The sequence below is a fragment of the Denticeps clupeoides genome, unplaced genomic scaffold, assembly GCF_900700375.1.
Source record: "Denticeps clupeoides unplaced genomic scaffold, fDenClu1.1, whole genome shotgun sequence".
NCBI classification, from domain to species: Eukaryota; Metazoa; Chordata; class Actinopteri; order Clupeiformes; family Denticipitidae; genus Denticeps; species Denticeps clupeoides.
Window position 1 is genome coordinate 41,245 of NW_021629694.1, and position 21,094 is coordinate 62,338.

Genomic DNA, 21,094 nt, shown 5'->3' on the forward strand with positions numbered 1-21,094 from the left:
CATTATTTTATTCGTCCCCGAGCCGCACTGAAAAGCCTTTAGCTTATGGTATCTGTCTAGACCACGCATGCTTCTTCTTCTCCCTGGTCCTTGTGTGTCTCTTTTGTGAGGAGATTCTGCTCTTTCCCATTAATCTCATTTCCAGCTGAATCTATACATCCTTCATAGATCATTACGTCCAGATTCCTTCATTGTCCTTACACCATGGAACGGCCCCCGCCCCTCGGTAGATATATTGGAATATCGCTTTGCATGTTTCTTTACTGCTAGACTGCAGTAAAATGAGGTTGTTTTGGTCATCGGTTCATAAAATCCCGTGGATACATTGATTTGTTCATTTGTTCGAGTTTTTTGGAGTAATGGGATGAGGGTTTTCATGTCTTTGTAATTTCCTCCCTTGAATCTCACAACACATCCAGCGAAAGATCTCAGCGTTTGTTTTCCGGAGTTTGACGAAGTGTCTCAGAAGGCCCTTTGTGAGATCTCGCTCCCTCAAAGAAGCGAGAGCATGAGGGAAAAATCTGTGGGAAACGTCTCCTGCCCCATCCGTCAGTCACCTCTCCTCGGTTTGAAGGGGTGGGGACCGGCTGTCCGGCCGCTTGATTTACGATTGATTAAAATCCCGGTTATTCTCCTCCTTCGCCTTCTCTCGCTTGCTCACCCCCTCCCCTCCCCTCCATGGCAGGGCTGTATTAGTGAGCTTCAAAGCCTGCAGAGCAGAGGGTGTTGAGTGTTGATGGTGGAAGCACCATGGGCGGGGCACTGAGAACCAGCCTAATAACAGAGCCAAGGAGAAACGAGGGTGAAAGCAAAGCCTGTGACCTTCTAGTGTAGTTTGAGGGATTGAAGCAATCTCTCTCTCTCTCTCTCTCTCTCTTTCTCTCTCCCCGTATACATCAGACAGATTGGTTTGGATGGGCACTTGTTATGGCTTCACATTATGAAAAAAGAAGTGGTATACATCGCTACCATGTGTACATCAACTTGAAGGCTGCAAACTGTGTCTGCATGTTGAGGACCTTTGGTCCGAATTGTGGTGAAAACGTCCTTCACGGACCTTTTTACCCGACATCAGGTGGCTAGAAGTGGACTGTAGATGACTTCTGATGTAGAAAAAGCTCAAACATGTTTAGTTAACGTCCTAGTTTTGCTGTTTACAGAGTTATAATAATAATAATTATCAACTTTAATAAAATAATAATCAACTAAATGAGTGGCGACGTGACTTTCTTGAGCAGTTGAATAACTGGCCTTCTTTTCTCACTTCTCTGACAGGTCACAGACAAATCAGTCAGGGCGTTCGCCGAACACTGCCCAGAGCTGCAGTTCGTGGGTTTCATGGGCTGTTCCGTCACCTCGCAGGGGGTGATCCACCTCACCAGGGTATGTACCTCAGTCTGATTAAATGATTTTTAAGGAAAAAGGCGAATTGCGCTCTATTCAACATATCGCAATTGCAATTTAATTTAGTGAAAGTGAAGTGATTGTCACACGTGATTCACAGCAGCACAGCACACAGTGAAATTTGTCCTCTGCATTTAACCCATCACCCTGAGTGAGCAGTGGGCAGCCATGACAGGCGCCCGGGGAGCAGTGTGTGGGGACGGTGCTTTGCTCAGTGGCACCTCAGTGGTACCTTGGCGGATCGGGATTCGAACCGGCAACCTTCTGATTACGGGGCCGCTTCCTTAACCACAAGGCCACCACTGCCCCCTTTTTTTTTTACGATTTACCATTGTCCACTATAGTATGTGCGTTAAAAACTGTAGCGTAAGCGAACATTAAAATTTGAACTGTGCTGTAACTAGCATACCTCAAGTTGAGAGCGAGCATCCTTGCTTGCGTTTAAGTGGGCGTGGCTTTGACATGGGACGCATCTGATTGGTGAGGTAAATCTTTTGTTTTACTGTTTTTAACGTTTTAACACTTGGAGCCTTAACCTGTATCTGTACCTTTGCTCTAATTTGAGCAAACTGGTCTTTCAGTTTGGCTAGACGCAGTTTTTGTCAGCAGTATGAATTTTTCCTTCTGAGCCGTGGCTCAAACGAGGCCAGAGGATTGAAGTTTTAGGTTAACTTTAAAATCTCATTAAAGTGTAATGAGGTGAATCCTAAAAGCCACAACACCCCGCTGTCTGGGTATTAGCATGCTAATGAGGGGTGCTTCATGCTTAAAGATTGTCTTTGTACACACGCAGATCAAAAAGGGGATTGTAATTGCCTGAATAAAGATTATAAAAGAATGGTACATATATTCGCTCCACACACTGCATTACACATTTGAATAAGTTGCATTTGTTCATCAGTGAGATAGATACTAATACCAGTAGAATGTTTTTTTCCCCTCCATGCTGCCTTTATACCTTACATGGGAATTTCTAGTGTTTTTAGTATGTTTTACATTTGAACTAATTGTAACAGGGATTCATAGGGGGAACCCCCTGAGGGCGATTTTAGAGCATCACATAACTTCCTAGAAATTGGCTTTACTTCTGCAGAAGTGTTTAAATGTCATTGTGTAAATTGGTTTGTAGATTAATGCATATTTGTGTCCTACATACAGTACAGGCCAAAAGTTTGGGCACACGTTTCTCATTCCATGTGTGTTCTTTATTTTCATGACCATTTACGCTGGTAGATTCTCACTGAAGGCATCAAAACTATGAATGAACACATGTGGAGTTATGTACTAATGTTTCCACAAAGATGCCCAGAATTGTTACTCATCGAGTGTCATATAAGGAAGCACCAGCAGATGGAGCTCTGTGACTGAAAATATTTACATGAGTTGTCTTGCCATCAAGGTAAAGTCATTTACTTTTACACTTTACAGCATTTAGCAGACGCCCTTATCCAGAGCACATTACAATTAGTAGTTACAGGGACAGTCCTCCTGGAGACACTCGGGTTTAAGTGTCTTCTTCGGGGAGACAATGTTAGTAAGTGGTGGTGTCTTAACACACTAGGACACTAACACCCTTGTTTCAAAACCCAGACCCGGTTTATGTACTAATTTATGATATACTGTTTTTGCTACTTCATACATTTGACACCACACCACCGCCCTTCACATTTCTTGTAGTCAATTCAGATTTTTCTATTTTCCTTTACTCCTCAGTAGTCTCTCTCCCCGACTCCACTTCTCTTCAGGTGTCCATCTTGAGTCAGACTCTCCTATATCAATATTAAGAAATGGCCACAGTCCATCCATCCTTTCAGCTCCCTTTAGCACCATCCCGCTCCTCTTTAATTGAATGTTTCATTATCAGTGAGGCGGTCCTATCAACGGGACTTTGAAAGTGAAAGTAATGGATTCTTCCTGATAACTTCACATTCACTTCCCTCTGATCGGCCACTTTAATTGAGATTTTCCCCTCTGACCTCATGCAAATCAAATTACAGACGTCTTATGTGACAGAGTAACCTGTGGGAATCGGCGGCCCCTCCTTAGTTTTCGTATGTGGAATGAAGGCAGGAGGAAAAACATGTAAAAGATGACAGGAGCAGTTTCTTTATTAACATCGCAGATGAAGAGAACAGTCCAGTGTTGTTTCCTGCATGGATGCACCAGTGTCTTGTTTCGGCGTGGGGAGAACTGCTGAGGATATTAATGGCCATATTGATGTTTGTTGTCGGACGCTCTCTGGACTTTGTAATGAATAGGTGGAAGGTGTGTGTGTGTGTTTGTGTGTGTGTGTGTGTGTGTGTGTGTGTGGTTTTCCTGTTGTTCATACCATTTACCCCCATGCCTGGTGAGACGGGCCATTCCTCCTGAGGGACATTTTGTTCAGTCCGGGGCCAGTCTAGAGGTCGGAACCCATGAACACATGAAAATGAACAGATCGGCCCACTAAATAAAACTAATTCCTGCGGGTCTTGCTGCTACATACCATTATTACAGACCCATTAATTATATTATTTCCGTACCATTGTTTAACTCCTGATGAGCATCACCCCTATGTCAAATAAAATTTTGAAACCAAATTTCTTTCATTTATCCGCACCAGTGAATAGAAATGTACATTTTTGATGGGGTCTGAGTTCTTTGTGATCGCATTAAGTTTTTGTACTCCTTATTTCTCACATTCTAACAGGAAGTACCTCTGCCTCCCCCGTCTGCCCGTGTGGGAACGAGTGTTGGGGATGCGCATTTCTACTGGGCCTGAAAGCTTTTTAGTTCTGATAAATGACCACAGAGGCCGAGTCTGCTTTGAGGGCGGAGAGGGAACAGAAGGATGGCCCATCAGCCTTTGCTGTTTTGAGGAGGAGTGGGTCTGATGGAGGCTCGGTGTGGTCATTTGGAAGTGATCAGCGCCGCAGGCTGCAGCTCCTCACACACACCGGCGTCCGGCCAGAGAAACAGCGAAGTCCGCTGAGAGCCTTGTCTCAACATCTCACACGATCAATCTTCCTCACACACACACACAAACGTATATTCTCAGATACACTAATCCACGTGCACACAAAAAGAATTCCATACACACAACTTTTGCACACATAATCACAGGCAGTCAGTTTCATGGGCAATTCACGTGGAGTTTAATGTGCGTACAATGACGTCTATAACGTTTTAGTACTTGAAATACAAATCCCAGCCTGAGAGCATAATTTGAAATATTGAAAAAGAGCAAAAGGATTTGGATGTTCTTTGAAATGGATTGTCATTAAAATTGAATGCCAGAAGTCCCACCCATTCCCCTCAGCTGAAAGACCATTTATAGTTTTTGATATGTTGAGGGATGAGGGAGCATAAAAGAACCCCGTCTTCAGACCCCCGGAGCCCTCGTCCTCAGCCGTATCCGTGTGGGCCAAGGCACAAACCTTATTCCCTTCGACCGGAAATAATAAATAGTTCTAACTCTGGCATCTCGGCCCGATGCTGGTACCTTAGATAACCCTCCAGCTGCTCGATGGGGTGGGCGGGATCTCCTGGGAGGGGTGGGGGTATTAAACCAATCATTCTATATTCAGCCAATGGTGGGCTTAGAAAATAGGCCTAATCTTTTTTCTTGGCCCACGCTTCAGACCTTCAGACGTGTGAGAGAAGTGCTTGTGGTGTCTGGTGTGTGTGTTTGCGTGTTTGTGGAGGCAAGGGGAGTCTTATTGTCATGGCGGTGTGTCTTTGTGTAAATGTGTGTGTTAGCAGTGGAGCATGTCCTTCCCTGTTCCTTTCTGGTTGTGTGTCTGTGTGTATTTTAGACTGGAAAAAAAATGTCCTTGGGATTTTCAGGTCCTCATAAAACAAAGTGCAGGTTAAAAAGTTTAGGAATGTGATTCTTTTTTAATTTTAGAAAGGTTCATGCATGTGTGGATGTATGTGATTCTGAGAGACAAATTCTCATTAGTTCATAAACATTATAGCCCAGTAAAAGTCAGGATGTCTTATAGACCTCATAAGTATGGAAGAAGAATTATGACGAAAAAGAAGATTTGCTTTTAGTTTAGGTTTTAGGCATAGATTTAGACTAACAAAAGAGGTAGTTTGTATATTTATAAAACATATGATATATTTATCACCCTAAATATATCCAAAGCTACAAAACCACACTTTGTACCATCCTGCCATTTATGAACCATCACTGGTGAATCCATGCAGAACAGAAATAGGAAATAAAAGCTGGTGCATCTGCCGGAATCTCATCTTTTCTTCTAAATTATGCATTAGATGTAGAGTGTGATCTTTCATTAAGATGCTCCCAGCTAATGTTCCTTCTTTTCTATAGATCAGCTTCCATGTTAGTGGAACATAAAACTGAGCTTTGTGCTGTTATTGGCCGCAAATGGAAGTGGGAGATGAAATGCACACGTTCCGTATCTGCCATCTGAAGGTGAGAGTCTTGTGGTGGTCTAGATTAAGGCTCTGCTTGATGAAAAGCTTAAATGTTTGTGAAAGTAAAATCCGGAAAGCAATGAGGAAAATTATAGTACATTATAAGTACATAACAAATATTAAATGTGGTTTTATTACTTTAGTTCTAGCTAAATGGCCTATGTCTTTGAAAGATCTGTCCTAGTCAGACTGGTGGGCGTGGTGGATCACACCATTTTTGGATTGAAGGACCGTTCGTGCAGAGTGTGTGCTTTTGTTCTTGTTGGAATTCGGCCGTGAAAACGAGGAGAGGTCTGTCTGGGACCTGATTTGTGTGAAAGGCCCCAAATTGTTAAAAATCCACCACGTTGATGAGGTGTGTCCATGTTTTATGGTTTGGCTTATTTTCTTTCCATTCTGAGATTTTGGACCTGGATTCATTTCACATTCAGGCATGAAGTTTTTGTTTTTTCTTTTCGTGTGGGGGATTTCGTGTGTGCATTTGTAGGGGACTAAAGAGGGAATGTTAAATAAGCTGTGGTATTATGGGGAGATGACAGAAAAATAGGTATGTTATGCTGGGTGCAAATATGGGTGTAGTGGCCAAAAGATCAGATGGCCAGTTATGCCATGAATAAAAACGCACGTGCTGTTGGAAAATGTCTGTAAAATGTCTCTCTTCTTCTTTTTTTTTTTTTTAACGTCTGTTCATTTCCACACCTTTTCAGTCAAAGCAGTCAAATATTAACAAACATTGAACTTGCTAATTAAGAATCTGTCTGTCTGTCTTTCTGACTGTATCAAAAATTCCCGTTGAAATATTCAGATTTGCATCACCTTGAATGAAAGGATGAAAATTTGTAACCCTTCAGTTGCACAAAACAGAAATAATACTGCAAAATTGGACAAAATGCTTGAAAGGAACGTAACAGGTTTTTTCCTTATGGTGCCTGCAAGTTTGCATGTCACATCATTTTGAATTCCTGTTTTTTAAGGACATTTAATTGGCCCGCCTAACCCTCAATGTAGGATTGTTATCTTTATCTCAGAAATATCTGTCTCTTTCATGGTTTTTAAAATAAAGCAAATATGACTGGCGATGATTCAAAGTTAATTTCCCCAATGGGACAAAGAGAGAAAGAGAAATGATTGCTTTATTCGTGAAAAGGAAACCTATTGTGCCTGTGATTTTTATTATTTTTTTTAAATTGCAGCCGATGTGGGTTTCTGCGAGTTTTTCTTCGTACGCTGAGTAATCGCGTACGCTGCCAGCCCAGTGCGAACCGGCGGTCACTTTCGGGCCAAAACTCACCCCGATGCCACCAAGCAGCCGAACACCGATTAATACGCCCCGGCCTGAAATATTCGCCGCCATTGTGGGAATTCATTTTTATATGATCGGTGTGATTCAAGGGCTGCCACTTTGGCTTTTAGGTTTTTTCTTTTGGCACGTGCCGAAATAATGTCCCCGTCGTTCTGTGCGCGGGGTCAGCGCGGCAAAACCGGCCAATCAGCAGCCCCGTTGCCTTCATGCGATTCCTGACCAAGCGGGGCCCTGCAGCAGCGGTGATTTTTACGAGCGATTAGCACATAAAATCAATTTTCTCGTCCTCAGGTCTTCTTTTTCAATTCTTGAGATCACACGAGCACAGTAGTGTCCATCGCTCAACAACGTGTGTGTGTGTATGTGTGTGTGTGTGTGTGTGTGTGTGTGTTTCTAGTGCAGGTGTTACCGCTGATCATTAGGAAGTGTACGTGTGTTGCTGACTGTTTAATAGAGTGTACCCTGTGCATTATTTATGTACAGTGGCGTGTGTGGGGGGGTGGGAGGTGTACCGAGGAGGACACAGAGGTGCCACGGCTGAGAAGAGAAGAAACGTCAGCCTGACTGATAACAAGATGCTGGTAGGGCGGGGCGGGGGCGGGGCATCGTGCCTCAGCTCCCATTTGTTTTGAAAACAAGCCAACCGCACGCCGCCATGAATAATTGAGCAGCCGGGCACAGCGGTGGTCACTGGGGTGTCGTGTGTATATGTGTGTGTGCATGAGAGACCTAATGTGTTTAATCTTGAGTCAGCTTGGTTTACACACACACACACACACACACACACACACACACACACACACACACACAGACACATCCACAGTGGGGGAGTGAGTGGGGGAGCTTTTGCTTCCTTCTGCAGTCTGTTTTTTGCACAGTACATTTCACAACTCAAATGTAAATGTGAAGACATTGGAGGACACATTTTGATGTGCCTTTTGATGGAGATCTTGAATAAAAGCTCTGATCATCTCTCTGCATGTTCGGTTCGGCAGCGGACAATGTCCCACGAGGTCTATAACAGGGATCACGTATTTCATTGAGTAAAATTATTTCATATTAGGGGGGAAAAAAAAAAGACGAATCACTGATCCTCCTCAAAACCCTCAACCAAGTTGCGCGTGAATCACTTTCACCACGAACGTGTGAGTGCAACCTGGGGTGTTGCTAACGTAACCAACGTGACCACTTTAACATTAACGTTAAACCTTAGCTCCGCGTGATATTTCTCCACCGGGGGGGTGTGCCACAAACTTTTGAGATTCACTGAGAAGGGCGTTATTTCATTTTTGCTGTTGCATAGATGAAATACAAATTGGAATTGAAAACAAATACAAGACTCAGAGCTGAGATGAATATAAATGTTGCGTTACGTTCATCTTTTCCTCTGCTATTTGCTCTCCAGGCTGAGGGCGCGGCTGGAGGGACTGCGGACTGACCTCAGCTCATATTGCCGTGTGTGTTTTTCAAGTTTCCATCGTCGGAGGGTCTGCGTCGCGCCGGCACCCGAGCGTAGCGCCCTCGTTCTGCGCTTGTGCCTTCGCACGATGCTGTTGACATGCACGCCGCGGGCAGCCCTCCGCCGCGTTGGTCCAGCCCGTGCAAACACAGACGGACGTCCCGGCTCTGTGCACAACTCCAGGCCCCACAGGACGAGATGGGCGTTTGAGGGGGACAGGGTTTTTTTTTTTCATTTATAGTGGGTGTGGTTGTGCAGGAATTGGGCCCGGGGAGGTAATTACGATTGTGAGGGAGAGAGACGAGTGGAAAGGCTGATTACCTCAGGATGAAGGGATGATTAATCTCTCACTCCCCTGAAGTGGATGCATTGATTGGTGGGTAATGAAGGTGGGAGAGGTGACACGCGTGAGAGAAGTGCAGGCTAATGCAGCCCTGCCCCTTCCCTCAAACACGCGGGCCGCCCGTCCATGCCAGGCGGGCAGCCGCCGTGCAAGATAATGAACCCCAGACTCACAACAGATACAGGAATGCAGGTATCATCAATATCAACAGTAATATTATCCAGACGGCCACAGTTTCCCACCATCCCTAATGTGGACGTGTGTGCTTAGGAACTAAATGGACAGATTTAAAATTGGTCAAATGAAATAACATTAAATAAAAATGAAAATGAATGTTGGGTATGGGTAACTAGGTCCACAAAAATCTCAGCGTTATCAGCGTATATTTTTGCTCATTTGGCCACTGCCAGGACTTGTATCTTTCACCTGGTTTATTTTTTTTTATGCCCCATGCTTGTGTTCATGCACACATTTTGACATCATTTTAGAGGAAGTCCATGTTAAACAATGTGTCTGAAGCAAGTGGGCGTGTCCCTGTGGAATCTTAATAGCAGGTAAATACGCAGTGGAGGTCGTTGTCCTTGTAAACCAACCAGCATGATTATAATTATTTCAGTCAGATTAATTGGTCTAATTAGATATTCCATTTATCAGTCAGATTCAGTTTTGTTCAAGCTGTCCTAAATTAACGGGATGTGATAGGGGATGTGGTGGTAGCCTGGTGGGTAACACACGCCCTATGAACCAGAAGACCCAGGTTCAAATCCCACTTACTACCATTGTGTCCCTGAGCAAGACACTTAACCATAAATTGCTCCAGGGGGGGACTGTCCCTGTAACTACTGATTGTAAATCACTCTGGATAAGGGCATCTGATAAATGCTGTAAATGTAAATGTAAAAATGTGATTGTCGATAAGTAAAAAAATGGAATGTGGCCACTGAAATGCTTCAGTCATCAGTCATGGAGACTTATTTACCAATAAAATACTTTTAAAATATTCGAAGATGAGTTTGCTCCACTAGACTTTAATTTTGAGGTACGACTGGAAGCAGTTGCATTAAAAGAAGTGAGGTGGTTGGCAGAAGATGCTCTGGAGGCCTGTGTCTCTTGCATAAGCAATTACCCACTAATGAACCATTAAGGTCGAGCCATTAAGTCGATTTCATAGGGCCCTGCTTATTTGTCCCCAAACATCGATGCATGCCTGTGTATCTGCGGAGTTTAGCCAAGGATGAGTATTCTCACTGCGTTTTTATTTCCTGCAGAACATTGAGATTATTCGTTATTCTTAAGTGTCTGCTTTGATGGGATTTATGTCCTGCGGGGGAATAGTCAGAATCAACCCGATGGTTGTCGACAGTCTGCTGTTGGAACATTGCAATCATAAAAAGAGTCGGGCCGCAAAATGTTATCGTTTTTTTTCCTCTCTTTTTTTTTTCATTTTCCCCCCATTATTATTACGTACAGAACGAGAGTGAAATGAAAGCTGTAAAAACAAAACGCGTCGGCGGCGTAATGACTTCAGGCTTTACTCCATAAATGTAATTTGCCGTGGCACGGTTGCACAGTGGTGGACATTAATGGATCATTTAAGTGCTTGCACTGGGTTCTTTTTAGTGATATTGCTCTTTTCATAAAATGTCTGTGGGTTCTGCAGAAAACCAGCAGAGGCTCCAGTGGAGCGTTGCTGCTGGCGTCTGTGTGGCTAATGATGAGCCGTTTCCCATGTCCTTGCTGTCCCCTACGTTTCCTGCTCGAGTTTGCCTATTGGGGATGAGCTCCACCTTTCTGAGCTAGATTCTTTGTCATGGTTGTCCAGACCGACTTCCCAAGGTTGAAGACTCTGGTTCTTATTAGCTGTTTGTAGAATGTGCCAGAACTGCTACTTTTGGGTGGTTTGGTTCAGGCAAGTTCGAGCTACACTTATAGCTTAAAGGTCCCATGACATGAAAATGTCACTTTAACATTGATACGAGTCCCCTAGCCTGTGTAAAGTCCTGCAGTGGTTAGGTCATTCTGCTTCGCCGTTCAAGGAGCGACATCTCAGACAGTCGGATCTGGAATTTGTCCCCTTATTACGTCATACAGGGAAAGGTTACCTCCCATTTCTCATGCTTTGTCCACCCAGAGAATTTCCCACCCCTCCCCTAAAATATTATCTCCACCAACCGTCAAGGCTTCCAAACGTGCAAAGCAGAGTCATGCGAGACTCTGAAGAACCAGTGGGTTCATTTTATTTTTTCTGGAAAAATGCCGACACCACTTACATTTACAGCATTTATCAGCATTTATCAAACGCCCTTATCCAGAGTGACTTACAGTCAGTAGTTACAGGTACAGTCCCTCCCTGGAGCAACTTGGGCTTAAGTGTCTTGCTCAAGTGTAGTAAGTGGGATTTGAACCTGGGTCTTCTGGTTCATAGGCGAGTGTGTTACCCACTAGGCTACTACCACCCTACACCCTACTCCATCTCGGTGCCAGACATTGTTGTTGGTGATGTCATTTCCGCAAATTCCTGCTCACATCTACAGGCCACTCTCATCCTTGTCACGCCTCTCTCCTCACTTGATAGTATTTAAGCTACAGACATCGAAATGGCACGAACTGGTAGATCTCATTGTGGGACCGGATCAAAGTGGCTGTAATTCTGCACCAAGGCTGAATTTCGCGAAGAAACTTCAGATACAGTATTAGGGGACCAATAAGACCAATAAGACCTTTAACTAGGCCATGTAATTGGACTGCGGTTTTTGTCCAGGTATACAATCGCTGGAGGCGAATTAATGAATGAATTGTTTGATCTCTGTGAGTTTGCGCTTATTTTGGTTTACTACCACAGACCAAATAGATAAACTATTTTTCTTGTGGCAAATCGGTACCGTGTTGATTGGCAATTTGGACATCTTTAGAGTTGAGCTTTGAGCATCGTCTCAGTGATGCACAATTTATCGTTGGAAGTTGTGTAGTTTTAAAGCCCTGCACAGATATGTCTGTGTTCCACCACAGAACAGGGAGGTAAGAAGTGGAGAGGATGTGCTGATTCATCCTCTCATAAGTGTCCTCCAGGATCAATATAAGTGCCCTCCAAGGATCAGGGTTTGTGACACCATTAATCACCATATGACAACATGTGTCACTTGACAAATTATTGTCATATCAGTTTATTGCCCTTCTCTCTAGTGTAGAGGTTCACCGTTCCTCCTCCGTTTCTTTCTAGTTGAGGAACCTGACCAGTCTGGACCTGCGACACATCTCCGAACTCAACAACGAGACCGTTATGGAGGTGGTGAGAAAGTGCCGGAGCCTCAGCTCTCTCAACCTCTGCCTCAACTGGAGCATCAATGACAGGTACGACCAATCGCAGTCTTATGTTTTAGCCACGCCCAATGACTGACGCATTTGTCATCCTTTTGAGGAGTAGTTTCATCCGTTTGGTTGTTTGAAACCACTTGAATCCAGCCCATCTTGGAACGTTTGGTACTTTCCCTTTTTTACTCTCCAGTTATTGGTTCTCAGTTCGAACAGCCTTATGTACTTTTGTTCTGAGGCTGTGGTTTGTTTCTCTGGGGCTTTTTCCAGAAGAGGTTCTCTAATCCAGGCAACCCCCAACATCAGCATGTCAACTGCATTTCCCCATTACCACTTAAGATATGAGCCCTCACACATTCGCCGGAGCTAAAGCGTTTATGTGGTTCTCTGCTGGTTACAAAGCCTTCCCTGCCCTTCCACCTTAATAAATGCAGCGTCAGGAAACGCGCATGGTTTCAATAAACAGAAATGTGCATTTCCTCCCACGCTGTGCACTTTTGCATTTGATCCTTCTTCCTCCTGTGGCCTTGTGCTTCCTCTTCAGGGTCATGGTTGGGTGGCATGATAAAATGACGATTATTTCGAGCAACGTGTGCAAGCGCACCATGATGTTGGAGCTCTGCATGGATCTGTATGGTTCTTAAGCACCGAGCAACTAAGCAGATTTGATAAAGAATGTTATTAGAGACGAGACAGTGAAGGAACAGGTAGGCGCAGCTTGATCATGCGCCCCACACTCGCGTATCTCTATTACGCCTTCGGAGCACAGCCTTGTCATCAGGCCCGGTCACGGAACCATCACAGTCGCGCTCAGACAGCTTCGCCATATGTTTTACGTCTCATAGCACTTTTATGAGGATTTTCAACGGCCGCTCAAGGGTGCTAACAGGTTCTGCAGGCCCTCAGATGTGCGGAGAGGCGAGGGTTGCGAATAACAGGCATGGGAAACAGACAGGAGGGCCCGAGTTAAAGGCGGGCGGGGGTAATAAGGTCAGAGACGACGGTGGAAACGAGCGCAATCCGAACGATCCAGGCCGAAAGACGCAGGTGTGCCGAGTGTCACGGCGCGCGGCGAGAATCGAGCGCGGTTTGACTTTGCTTCTTTTTTTGCGAAAATAAGCGCACTTTAAGTGCACGACTCAGAGACACCATCTGTTTTTCCTTTCTTCTTCCGCGCCCCAAGGCTCCTTTTCTTCTTCTTCTTTTGAGGCTTCAGAAAGCTGGCGCTCCCGATTCACAGTTGTTAGAGTGCGATAACATTTGGAAGTGAGGCCAGGTGCTCTTTAGTCGGCCGATTGTGAGAATGAAGACCTGTGATTTTACTCTTCAGCCTCCAGTTTGTTTTTATTTTTTCATCCCCAGGTTTCTCGAGCTTTGCATTGATTTTCATTTGCTTTTACGGCATTTACCAGACGCCCTTATCCAGAGCGCCTTACAATCAGTAGTTGCAGGGACAGTCCCCTCGGAGACACTCAGGGACATAGTGATAGTACATGGGATTTGAACCACTAGGCTACTACCAGCCCTGCCACGTTTCAGTACGTTTCTGTTTTTGTCTGTGTCTTAGGATCTAACTCACCTAACTACAGGTTTAGTGCCATCGAAGCAACATAAGCTTGAGCTTGGTTGCCGTATTTGTTCAACTGGGACTTTTGTGTGTTCTCTGGGTGAAATCTAAGCTCATTGACCACTCTGTGGAGAGGTCTTTTCACAGTATTCACAGTTTCGTGAGGCTATGGAAATAAATTGCAGATCACTTAAAAAAAAATTGTTTATATTTCTATGGAAGCCATTTCATCCACAGCATTTGTTGACTGTTCAAAGACCAACACACCTTTGTCAACATGATCTGCTGATCAGAGGATCAGATCAACTAATTCTCACCAAATAAGGACAGGTTTGAGAACCTCTGGGATACTAACTAATCTGGTTTTGACTACATCCTAAATTAATATGATAATATTATTTTGTTTGATATGGCTGTAAACAAGGGATTTTAATTCAGATATGGTTATTACTTGATTACATTTTTTTTTTTTTTTAGGGCTTCAACTAGTCATCGACTATAATCAACTTGTTACTAACTAGTCGGATTGTATATTGCAGAATTATAAAATAATATAAAATGGCTCCTACTTGGCTACCAACTTTTATATGTACGTACTTTTGCTGCCTGCTGTAATTAACCAACTGATTTTAAAGTTTTAAAGTTCGTTTTTTGTACAGAAATAAAGAGTTAACTGAAAGAAACCGCTTCAGAATCGAATGTGTCAGGCAGGTCCATCTCCCCTATTCAACCGCTCGGCGACAGCAAGGAAGAGCTGCCTATAGAAAATTTTTTTTAAGCATGTTTAAATGACTGCTGTTGTATGTATATAGGTATGTATATATATGTGGTATAAACTGGCCTATTAATAACATATACACATTTTTCAAACACAATAAAATAAAAGGGGAAAAGTGTTGAGATTTTGAGGAACCTGTTAAAAACCCCTGTTTTTAAGAGCTGGAAAAGTGGCGGTCTGGCTTCCCTCCAGCATGTGGCCGTGGCGCGTTTCTGTCTGTCAGGAGGAACTGATGGGCCTGGCCAATATGAGTGGAAGTCTGCGCCCTCGGAGGAGGCCGACACGGACAACCTGGCGTCTGTTTTCCTTTTCCCCTTGTTTTTGAAGAGGCTAGACCGGGCCGAGATAAAAGACCTGCACGCCAGAGTGTGGATCCTCTCTGGAGAGAAAGCCCTGCTCTCCATCCTTTTTTTTTGGCCATATTTCTCCCCTCTAATGATTTATAGATCTGGCCGGCTCGCCACATGCGTTTTATCACGACTGGGTTTGGGAGTGTAAATGCGGTGTTGGGTTTTACTGCGCGCCACCGATACAGTCGGTGGAACCTTTCCGCTTCTTCTTCCCCTCTGCTCTGTGCTCTGATAAGTTATGGATATTGTTATTTACATGAGTGCTTCTGTTATTTTCCTGTTAGTTCCTTTTGATATTACTAATAATGTATGAGAAGCAACAACATTTTAATTAGTTTAATATTTATTACCCCAAAAAATGAGACAATAACAGGGATAGCCCCAAATAACAAATATAGCGTCATCTCATGCTCCTCACCAGCCTTGTGATGTTGTTCTGAGGCAATGCATTCTACTCTTCCACAAGTCCTACACGCAGTTCTGTCAGGTCACATGGGGGTGGGGTACGATCATTCAGTCTCTGCTTCAACTGGTCCCAGATGTGCTCTTTGGGGTTCAGGTCAGGGGACATTGATGGCCATACCACATGAGGCACTCCAACTTCCTGAAGTCGAGCTGTGACAATTCTGCCATGATGTGGTGGACCATTATCATCCATGAACAGAATGTCGGGGGTGTGCAGGTGGAATTGGGGGATGATGATGGGTTCTATGATGTCTCTGAGGTAAGAACGTGCAGTGAGCCATGTACAATAACCAAATCTGTTTCGCACTGACTGTTGATGCTTCCCCAGACTGTTACACCTCCTCCACCAAAGCAAACCCTGGGGACCATGTTGACCTCACGTGTTGCTCACCTCGCATTCTCCAGCAACGCTGACGACCATCATTTATGTGCAAGGTGACGCGCCACTCGGCATGACCACTGCGGCATTGTCCAGGTTGCATGGTCTTGTGCCAACTGTAAATGCTCACGGCGGTGTGGAGTCCTTAGGTCCTGGTCATCATTGTGGTCTGTCACTCGTGGGGCTCCATTCCTGGGTCTGTCATGAACTCTGCCAGTGGTTCTGTGTCTTGATGAAAGTCTGCTGATGACACACCAAGTTCACAAGCAATCTGACTGCCTGCCATGGCCAAGTGACGTGTGTTCATGGCTGTTTGAATAATGAACTTGAAACAACTCACTGACAATACCAGCCTTTTATACCCACAGAAAGGTCGTCTCTTGGTATTGGCTCCAATATATGGCCCACCTGTACACAATGCGACCTTTACGTGGAACAGACAAATACCACCCCAATACAATTGCCTCCCTATCCCAGAAATGTCTGAAGTGAAACAAACACCGTATGTATGACATCCACTAAGTCGCTCACAATAACTTATTCTGAGTATCATATTACCACTTTCGCGGCAACTTCGCCTTGTTAATGCCAACAGCATCTTCAGTCGACCCTTGACCTCTTTTATCGGTCTGAAATGGGTTCCGCTCAGATATCTGCTGTGGTGCGGAGCTCGCCGGTGGTCTCTGATACCACGTCCCTGTTTTCCCCCCAGAGTCATTTTTGTGGAGGTGCGGTCACGTGTTTTGTCTCGGAACGCTCAAGGACTCGTAGAACGCGGTGTATAATCTACTTAGGAATCATGAATGTCACGCCGTGGTCGGCCACGACTGTAGTTGGGAGGAGGCGGACGGCTGAAGGGGATAAACACGGGCGGAGTGACTTTAGGCCTGTCTGAGAATACGATGGGGGAGATTACCCTCACGGCGGGGGCCGCTCTAGCATATCTTTTTAATCGATGTCTCGGGCGTGGCGGAGAGCATGTGTGTGTTGTTTGCTCGGCTCTGCCGCGCTCATATCCTCATCTTCTCTCCCCCGACACGCAAATGTGTCTGTCCTGAGCTGGCAGGGGTGCGAAAAGGAATCAATAATGCAAAACCCCCCTTATAGTTGTGGGGTTTCTCTCCGCTTTAGTACAAATTGGACTCAGTCACATGGCCAGGCTGAAGTGACTTACATCCAATGTTTGTGGCAAAATATGACACAGACATTCTGATAACAGAACTTCTCTGATTTTAATCACTTTCGCATGTTGTTCTATATCCTGTAGGTTTCCGTTTCGTAAGTACAGTTGGTATTTTCTTTTCGCTCGACACACGCTGAACCACACATGCAATCTTTTAGTGTGCTCACAAGTGCAATTTCTGAATACGCCATGAAATATTTGTTGAAGTTGTTGACCTTGATGAAGTATTTTAGAATTGAATCATGAGTTGTGGTTAATGTATGGTAGGCCATCTGATCGCCACTGGGTTCCCAGGCTCGTTCTACTTCAATTTAATGAACATGCAATAGAAAAGAACCTGTTTTCATTGTCATCTGTTCAGATGTCAGTTTTCAGGCTTTATAATAATTTCTATTTCTGCATGTTTGTATTGCATTTATTGTAGTTTTTATATATATAAATGTGTGTGTGTGTAAGGCTATTTTACCTGACATGGGATCAATAAAGTCTAATCTTAATTAAATGCATTAAGTGTATTGCATGTAATAAGGCCCTAAATATGAGACTTAGGTGGTCTAGGTGAGGAGGCCAGTCTACACCCTGCATACACACACACAACAGTCTAAATGAACAACAGTAACAGTGAAGCACTGCTGTCCGACCCTTCCGAATTCCGGCATTAGGAGAGACTGAGGGAATGAAGGCAGGAGGAGGAAAGTCATTTCTGTGTGTTGTGATCTGCAGCAGATTGAGAGCAGACAACACTCTTTCAAAGAAATGACAGAATGACAGTGTCATTTGGAGGTGTGATTTTGCTGATGAGGGATTTTTGGAAATGTGTGTGTGTGTGTGTGTGTGTGATGAAAGCAGGCCTGATTTTTCCCTTTGTCTCTGAATGGTCCTCATTTGGCCCAGCAGAGTGTGCGACCCAGAGAATGCACCATCAGCCTCTGACAGGGTGTTTTGTTTCAGATTTTCTCTCTGTCTCTCTTGCTTTTTTTATAACAATCTTTTCTTCTGCTTCAAAAGCTGAAAATGTTCTCTCATGTTTCCTCTGTGCCTTCGTAGCACCTGCTTCCACCCTGTGAGATTGGCCGATACAGTGTGGGATGCTGGGAAATTGGATTGTAAAGCGTCCACGCATGTCTCATCAGGAGAAACGAGGTCAAGCTAAACAGAAAAATCTATATGTGCTCACTTCTGAAGAGCTTTGTTCTTCATTCCCTTCATTTAGTCTGAGGTGTTTGTCGATATGGACAGGTAGAGGTTTGATCTCCGTTCATTATCAATCTTTCCGTCTCAATCTGCCTTTGCCTTTGCTCTTTCCGCGCAGTGACTGTGTCAAATCTAGAACCAGTTCCCAAAATGTCGACTATGAAAAGACAGGAAAAGCTTTGTGGAGCACATCATGATCGAATTATTCCAGGCATGGTGAACCAGTTCTCCAGTGACTCTGGCAAAGTTAGGGAAACTGATTTGAGAGTGGTACCAACACCTCCTGGCCAACAAGAGACCAACTCAAACATTTTCAGCCCAATTTGTAACAAACTCCAGAGCTGGAGTAGTAGGATCCGTAATAGTAGTAGTAGTAACTACATTATTACATTTCCAAAATAGTCAAAAGCCCGTCAGTATTAAGTAATTCGGTTTAGGTTTAATAACTCTAAAATGATTAAGAACTTATTCATATCAAGCAGAAAGAGATTTCATTTGATATACATATCTCATTTTTGCCCAAAATGTCACTTATGCATTTTTTTTTAATGATTGGTTCAGTTGTGGCTGTATATTACAGTCAACAATCAAGTGATATTTACAATATATACTGTATTTAAACACTGACAGCAAGTAGCAGAAATGATTATGGTATTTACTGCACAGGGGTATAACTGCTGGTTAAGTATTTTTATTATATTATATATAATAAGATGATGTTTTGAAATGCTCAGTAAGTCCTAAAGTTAAAAAAAAAAAAAACGAAAAAAGTAATAATCGAAGAAATATTGTATGTGCGTATGGTTTATGTCCTCCTCAACAACTTTTTATGGACTTGGCGCATTTCTCACACACGGTGTCGAAACGTTGCCTCTGATTCCATGGGTTATGGCGAGAGAGCGAGCTTTCTGATTGGCTGCTCCGTTGTGAGGGATTTCTCTTAGGACTGAAGAGCCGTCCATCACTGGCAGTAAAACATTCAAGAAGATTCTTCCTAATTCCCCCGTCGTCCGTGGTCCTCACTCTGGGCGTGTGTTCTAGGAGTTCCATCATGTGGGTGTGCTAGTTTCACCCTTACTTAATGAAGGTGATGAAATGTGTGTCTGAGGACGAATTAGAAAGGTTTGTATATGCCCGCTTCCCTTCTCCTTCCCCCTCTCCATCACCTTTTCCTTACATTTTTCTCCTCTTTTAGGAGTCTGACATCTCAATATTAAAAAAGGAAGTTGCAGCCCCCCCCCCCCGTTCAGCCCTCCTTGACCTGCCAACATTCCCCCGTAGCATAATCACTCCTGAGGGCCGCAAATCAGGGTGGGACGGCAGCGCTGAGCGTTTAGTCATCTGCCCGATAAATCACAGCAAATGAGAGAGGCCGCTGTCCTCACAATCATCTATTCATTTGTTTCCTGCTTCGTCTCTTTCTGTTTTTCTGAGTGTCCGTGTGTTTAACGCGCTCTTTGTGAGCTCTAATTCACATGTCTCTCGTTGCAAAATATTTGCACGTAGGCCGTTCTGTTAAGTAGTAGATGTGTTTCTGTGATGCGTTATAATTGCACAGTAGCTTTCAATGTCAACTGTTTGTAAGTAACGGTTCGCTTGATGCCAAAGCTTTGTTGTGTTACACTTTGTAATCGAGTCAACGCGCTAATATGTTGCGCACTTAAAGTTCATGAATGGTATTGTTGGCATTTTGATGAGAAAAACGTTTACAAAATTATTAATTCTGCAAAGTTTTTGTCTTTATACTTTTGGTGAATTTTGAAGAGGCATGGGACATTGATGCACTGATTGAAGAAACTCTTGGTATTGGTACTAATGGTCTTTTTGTATTTTCCAGCCAGAAAACCTGTTCTACCCTTCCAGAAAGACCACAATTTTGGGTAAAAGCAGGATTACATCTGCTTAATAGGAACCAATGTTTGGTAGAACGTGGCAGTGGATCAGTTTGTGTCATTACCTTATGCTTGGTTTGGGACGAGGGGTGAGGTGTCCTAATTGTTGAAGATCCTTGGCTGATTCAAAGAGAGGGTTCAAAGTGTAGCGTTTGATTGATTTTGCAAGCAGCAAGTGACTCCAGAAATATGTCAAAGGGGCGCCAAGTTTTGGGGAAGAAAAAAGGACTTTTCCAGCACTTTCCTCTACACCCCTCCAACCGTGAAATGTCAGCGGTTTGTCAGTGTGCCCCGTCCTCAAAGGATGTGGAAATAATCAGCTGAAAATAAGGGCAGAGTCTTCCTGCCATTTGTAGAATTCAATGAGGCTTAAATATTTACTTTTGTTGTTCTTCAATCAAATGTCCTCACAAGGAGAGTATTTTTTGTGGACCCCATTATGTTTCATTTTAAAAAATAGACAAAATAGTGTGAAATGATGTGAAAACTAATACTTTGGTAGAAATGCTTGTGTGGTTATGCATTTATTATACTCGTTGTTTCATTTTGTCCCCACAATGACGTGTGTGAGTGAGTAAAAGTGCTGAAACTTTTATTAAATCACTATCATGCGCAGCTTTGCCTGTTTGTTGGTGGTGTGTCTAACTAATCTGTGTGTTTAATATTAATCAGTGTTGAGGTTTCGAGCGTATGCATGCGCTCAACCCGATCGTGTTTATACGGCTTGCGGGATTGTGATTGTGGGTGCATGAAATTTTGATCACATACATTTCTGTTTGGTGGTGCAGCTCTTTTTCTCTGCCAAATGCAGTTTTCTTGTCCATTATGGGGCTGCAGCTTTGAACTCCAGCTCAAACTGCACTCTCATGTCGGAGAAATCACCCACATCACAACCTCTCTCCTACTTCGTTTCACTGTGCCTCTTTTAAGTGACTGTTTAAAAGAGGACAGTGATTGTTTTTGGCACCATCGGCCCATCACTTTGTGTCCAGAGTTGCCTGTAGACCAATGTGAGATGGAAGGAGGTGTGAGTGTCAGGT

General features: G+C 43.9%; 1 protein-coding gene across 1 annotated transcript in view; it reads left to right on the forward strand.

Annotated features, from left to right (window-relative positions):
* Positions 1 to 1,275: 1,275 nt before the first annotated feature.
* The window catches only part of LOC114771755 (F-box/LRR-repeat protein 17-like), a gene marked incomplete at its 5' end in the record, with an annotated part of 113,316 nt that continues 93,497 nt past the window's right edge, over positions 1,276 to 21,094 (forward strand). Inside the window, 2 exons of the mRNA XM_028965101.1 lie at positions 1,276 to 1,383; positions 12,155 to 12,285. Coding sequence (XP_028820934.1) covers positions 1,276 to 1,383; positions 12,155 to 12,285 — 239 coding nt within the window. The remainder of the gene's footprint in view (positions 1,384 to 12,154; positions 12,286 to 21,094) is intronic.